We start from the raw sequence: 6,000 nt of genomic DNA, 5'->3' as shown, positions 1-6,000 counted from the left end.
TCTCAAAAATTCTGGGAAGGCTGATTACTTCGTTACTACGTTTACTGCGTTTATTACGTGAACCTAAAAGTTTAAAGATATCGGGTTATTAAATAATTTTCTTGGGGTCTAAACTGTTGAAAAAATGGTCGAAAATTTGGACCGTCAATTAAACAGCCGATATAAATTTTAATTTTCAACTTTTTTATTATTTTATAGGTTTATCCTTCCCTTTAACACATAAGTAATCGAAAAAAACAACCTTTTTTATATCAGATAATAGGAAAAATTTTGACAGCTGCAACAGTTTTCGATGCCTCGAAGCAGACGCTTGAAGAAGTATTTTACAGGGTCGCCATTTTGTAAAAAAAAATCACATGTTTTTTTTTACAATTTAACAATGTAAGAAGAAGATGTTAAAATTAATAAATGATCTAGTTACTTTATCAACTTAAAAAAATTAATTAAAATTGATTGATTTTACCCTTTCTAAATGCATCTCCCCCCTTAAACTCAATCAACAATGGGCATTATTTTAGACTATAATCCCTAAAAATTGTATTAATCTAGCGCCTATTGTTTTAGATTTATCCTACAAAGAACGCTGTCCAATTTCATCAAGATAGGGTAGTGATAACGGTGGTCCGTCTAGAAAATATAGGGTAGTCCTAACACTTTAAAATACAGTACATTAAATTGTTAACACAGCTAATACTATTAAACTCGAAGCTATTAAAAGCGGGCCGACATCTGCCCTATGACAAAAAATGATGTTCAAAAATTAGCATTCTGACCAAGCTTCCTGTAGGAGGAAACAATTTTGTTATTTTTTGCCCAAAATTTAAACCTTAAAACAGGTTATGTACGTTAAGGAATTGTCGGCGAATTGGAGGTAATGATTCAGACCTGTCGCAGACATCTGATGTAATTTCTACCTACCAAAACAGTCATGAATCCGGAAAGTTCCACATACCGTATTTAATTCTTGGCGTATCCAATTATTTCGGGATTCTTTTGAACGTTTTTTCGTTTTTTGGGGAACTATTTATTACTGAATACTGTTCACTTAATTCCAATCATTTCCGAAAAATCGTCAGGTTGATGTGATATGAATTTTCAGAAGTAGAAAAAAGAGGGGTCTGAAGGGATTTCAACCCAATTTTTTTTAAAGTTTAATGTGATGAAAAATTTAAATTTAATAATTTGCAATAAGCAAGCAACCGGAAACCACTCTTTTTTACTCAGGCGGCAGAAACCAATTTGAAAAATGCAGGTCTGTGATAATAAAATATAGGCTAGTTAGCCACACTAGATTATTCTCATTGGAAGTATATGACAAATTTGGAGAAAAATAGTTTTCATTAATAATTCTTTTGCTGTTTAATTTGTGTTAATCATGCAGTGCGCTATTTTTTAATTGTCGTGTTTACTTTAGCTTGAGTTTTTAGACAAAATTAAAGAAAAATATTAAATTTTGCTCTGGATTGCTCGATTTGAGCATCCTACATTATATCTAAATGTTATATAATTATAAGAAGTGTGTATATATAAACAATTAATTAATTATATTATTAAAAAAGGGGATGAAGCTGGAGAAATCACTGGAAACAGTCATGGAGGTAATACTGGAAAACATGAAGATGGAGAAAATCATCAAGTTGCAGCCCCAGCTTCCTCAGAAGAGTCCAACAAGAAAGAAAAAAGTGTTCTCCAAGCCAAACTTACAAAACTAGCTATTCAAATTGGTTACGCCGGTTCAACAATAGCAGTACTCACAGTTGTAATTCTAGTCATTCAATTTTGTGTTAAAAATTTTGTTATTGAAAAGAAGGAGTGGAAAAATACTTACGCTAATGATCTGGTAAGGCATCTGATCATCGGTGTAACAGTGCTCGTCGTTGCTGTACCTGAAGGTCTTCCTCTTGCTGTTACTCTGTCTCTTGCGTATTCAGTCAAGGTAATATTTACAATTACTCCTATTTAATTAAAACAATTTCAACATGGACTTTAAAAATAATGTGAAAAAATATATTCATTATTTAACTGTCTTTTACAGAAAATGATGAAGGATAATAACTTGGTGCGACATCTGGATGCTTGTGAGACTATGGGTAATGCAACCGCAATTTGCTCTGACAAAACTGGAACGTTGACGACCAATAGAATGACTGTTGTTCAGTCTTACATATGCGAGAAAATGAGCAAAACATCTAGCTTCGCTGATATTCCGAACCATGTTGGCAATTTGTTAATCCAAGCTATCTCGATTAATTCGGCATATACTTCCAGAATTATGCCCTCACAAGAACCTAGTGAATTGGCGATGCAAGTCGGCAATAAAACCGAATGTGCCTTATTGGGGTTTGTATTGGCCCTGGGCAAAAGTTATCAAACAGTGCGAGACGATAACCCCGAAGAAACTTTCACACGAGTGTATACTTTCAACAGCGTTAGGAAGAGCATGTCTACTGTTGTTCCCAGAGAAGGTGGTGGCTACAGGCTTTTCACCAAAGGCGCTTCCGAAATCATCATGAAGAAGTACACAAAATTTACATTCAAAATCTGCCTTTAATCATAATTTGAAAAACGCTAGAATTTTTTACAAAATTCATTTAATATCAGGGTAGCTTACTAATACACCATGGTAATGTGATATATTGGCCTTAATCTGAAATATGTTGTGTTAAAGTAAAATTGAAAGAAATGCTTATTTGAAGACAGATACACGACATTTTTTTAGAGACAATATGGGGACAGGCACAGCGAAGTTTCGAATTTCATACATACCTTAGTGTCAGATTCTTTTTGGGGGTAATAAACTCCTACGTTTACATTTTATTTACAGATGAGACCATTAAAAACACCTCTTTTTGTTGAAAATTGATAAAAATCATGAGATTTGCGAAACTTCTAAACACACTTAAAATTTGGATTTTAGTTTGATACTTGTTATAAAAGATTCATTGATTTAAGAATAAGTGTCTATAATCTGAAATATATTAATAAATATTTAGTTCGGGAAATTTATGAAATAGCGCGGGTGACACACTGTTGCTGTTTCAGGTAATCGAGAATTGTTCGGGTACTGAACTTCGAGCGATGAACAAATTTGTAGTTAATCATTAAAAATGTAGTTCGTGCCGTGCAATTCGAAGCTTCACTGTTTTTAGTACATCCTAATACATATATTAAAAGAAATTCGAGTCTCAATTTTCATGTTCGATTTTTTGAAAATTCCTTTTGGCCGGTGACTCCGGCAGTTGTTATTTGCCCTAATGGCAGCATGTCCGATACACGCTGACTGCGCTTTTTTATTTTATTTTTTATTGATGTAAATGTTTATAAATTAATTTTCTGGATTTTCCCGTTGGAATTTTTATTTTTTTCACTAGATTAATTAAAAAACAAAAAACTATCATTCTGCTAAAGATGTTATTGATATTTCGTATCTTACCGAGTTTGTTGATCAGGGAAAAAAACTCGATAACAGGGAAAAAACTTATAACATTCAGGTTAAAATTGTTTATTAAACAGTAGTTATTTAGAGCTTAGGTTTTGCTTTCTCTTTAGGAAAAAGTTATCGTTTGTCTTTAATGTTAATGATCAAGTACTCATTTTCTTCTTTGAAGAATTCTCTAAAAATTCTATTTGATTGAGTTTTCTTAAAGATATTAATTTAAAAATCATAAGTTAATATTATAAGAAACAATGATAGTTTAAATTTTAATAAAGATCACCCAAGTAAAATTGTAGAGATGTAACTTTTCCCCGGAGAAAAAGCAAAAATGAAAAATCTAAATAACTAGATAGGTAGATAAACGTTCATTTTTCAGCCTGGTAGCCTTAAAAAATTGACTTGCGTATACTCACATTTTTTTACAGAATTTTCTTACAACTACTTCTTAAAAATTAACATCCATTCATGCATTATCTTTAAGTCGCTCGCTTTTATAACCTAGCCTTCCTCGTTTTGCCTCGCATTGCCAGCCCCTGCCTCCGCGCCCAATACCTAATACTTATCGACTATTTACAATATTTACAATTTTCTGACACCTTCTTCCTCTCCTATTTACAATCTTTTCTTCTCCATTCCGCTTCCTCCTTTCATCTCTTCTTCTCCATCTTACTCAATACCCCCTTCAGCCATGCTACTGCCCTTTTGTCCCCTTTTTCACGCAACAATACCTCCATGCTTATCCCACTCCTTTCTACCTCTTCACACTCCTCCAACCAGTGCTCCACTTTGGCATCTCCCTTCCCGCACAATTCACATAACCTCTTTTTTTCTAGAAAGCCAGAACCTATCATAATCCTCCATGCATCCGCATCTCATCCTCGCTATAAGTTCCTGACTTCCTTACCTTCTTTTCTCACACAAATATTGTGCTCTCTCCTTTGGCATAATCCACACATATTTCCCGTTAAACCTTGACTCTCTTATTCACTTCTCCCCTTCTCCCCTTTTGCCTTCTCTCTCTCCATACCATTCTTTTTAACTGTCTCATATACCTTCGTTCCTTCCTCGTGCATCCTTCTTACTTCATCCATCTACAATGAATTTGTTCTAAAATCTCTTTCCCTTTCTAACTATCTACCCATCCCTACGTCTGTTCTCCTTCTCCCCCAAAACTTCCTAATCATCTTACTTACCCCTGTTCTAAAACTTTCTCCTCATATTTACACGCTCGACTCCCCGTTATAACCCCTACAATCATTCTTCCTGTCTCCCTTCTGACAATATCGTTCGGCGTATTCCTTGTCAACCCCAGTGTCCACTTTACATACTTCTCCTGTATTCTATTTACATCCTCACTTAACTTCCACCCCCACACCTCCAATCTGTAAATGAGACACTTATCACTAGCGAATCGAACAATTTTATTCTCCTTAGAAAATCCTCTGCGAACAACCTCTTCCCAGCTCCCACACCGGCCTCATCATTCAATTTGCCCTTCTCACTCTCTTGTATATGCCCATCTACTTCCTCATTCCTCCGAAACTTGAAGCCCAGTTACACAAACTCTTTCACTTCCTGTAAATACTTTTCATTCCACTTCCACTCTCCTCCCTTATCTCTCCCACCTCTTTCCCTAAATACCATAACCTTCGACTTGTCCATATTTAACTCTAAACTTTTTTGTCGAAGTATCTTCTCAACCTTTTCATAAACTCCTTTAAACCCTTTTCGCTCAATTATTCTGCGTCAATTATTTTAATCGAATATTCTGGGTACGCTCGCTGCAGCTGCCTTCCCCTCGTTTTCCTTCTCCTTTTTTTCTCCTTGGCTGTTAGTTTGTAGTTCCATTGTAGTTCCAGAAAATTTGGCACTTCTCGTTTAATAAATTATATGTCTCGAAGAGTTCGGCAGGGTTGGCTCGCGTACTTATAACATGCTCTCCATCTATCGCTGGGATCTTCTTGGCGTAAAATGCGGCTACGGTATACTAAGTTAGAAACGACGCTTTCCTGGTATGTGAAAATGAAACCCTCTGTACCTGAATTAGGTCTGGATGATGTGAGGAAAGCAAACGTTAGCTCTTTCCACAAGGTTCGATGTTCTACATTTCTGTAAAAGTTTTTGTGCATTTTTTGTTGTTTTTTTGTTGTTTTGTTGAGGCGTTGTTCGAGGAAGTAGATGACTTCGGCTTTTTGATCTGGATTTTTAGATGGAAAAGAATCTAGATGGAGTAATGAACTTTTTTTACTTCCAATGTTAAGATTCAGTCCAAGGGTCTCGACCAACTTTTCGGCGGCTTTGTAAAGGAAAGCTAATTTGATAATCCTTTCGTTTTTTCTGACAGTTTATTGGATAGAATATCTTCCATTATTGCTTATTTAAGGTGTACCGATAATAATTCAGTTGTATAGAAATGAGAGATTTAGAAGTCCACTACTGCCTTGACGGCGTAGGATCTACAATCGCGGTACGGACGAATTAATGTGCAAGCTCTTTTGTCTATGCATGATCTTATTTGTGACAATGTCGAGGATCATGAGCTCGTGCTTCGCCCGTAGAACTGA

General features: G+C 35.3%; 1 protein-coding gene across 22 annotated transcripts in view; it reads left to right on the top strand.

Moving 5' to 3' along the window:
- The window catches only part of LOC117170201 (plasma membrane calcium-transporting ATPase 3), a 1,035,667-nt gene that overhangs the window by 516,791 nt on the left and 512,876 nt on the right, over window positions 1-6,000 (top strand). For all 22 annotated transcript variants that reach the window (XR_004466737.1, XR_004466741.1, XR_004466738.1 and 19 more), the window contains 2 exons: window positions 1,560-1,936; window positions 2,036-2,517. Coding sequence is in view for 17 of the 22 variants with exons in the window: in XM_033356800.1 (XP_033212691.1) it covers window positions 1,560-1,936; window positions 2,036-2,517 (859 nt within the window). In the remaining 5 variants the exon portion in view is untranslated. The remainder of the gene's footprint in view (window positions 1-1,559; window positions 1,937-2,035; window positions 2,518-6,000) is intronic.

The sequence above is a fragment of the Belonocnema kinseyi genome, chromosome 3, assembly GCF_010883055.1.
Source record: "Belonocnema kinseyi isolate 2016_QV_RU_SX_M_011 chromosome 3, B_treatae_v1, whole genome shotgun sequence".
Lineage (NCBI taxonomy): Eukaryota > Metazoa > Arthropoda > Insecta > Hymenoptera > Cynipidae > Belonocnema > Belonocnema kinseyi.
The sequence above is the reverse complement of the archived record's forward strand: the minus strand, read 5'-3'. Positions and strand labels throughout refer to the sequence as shown.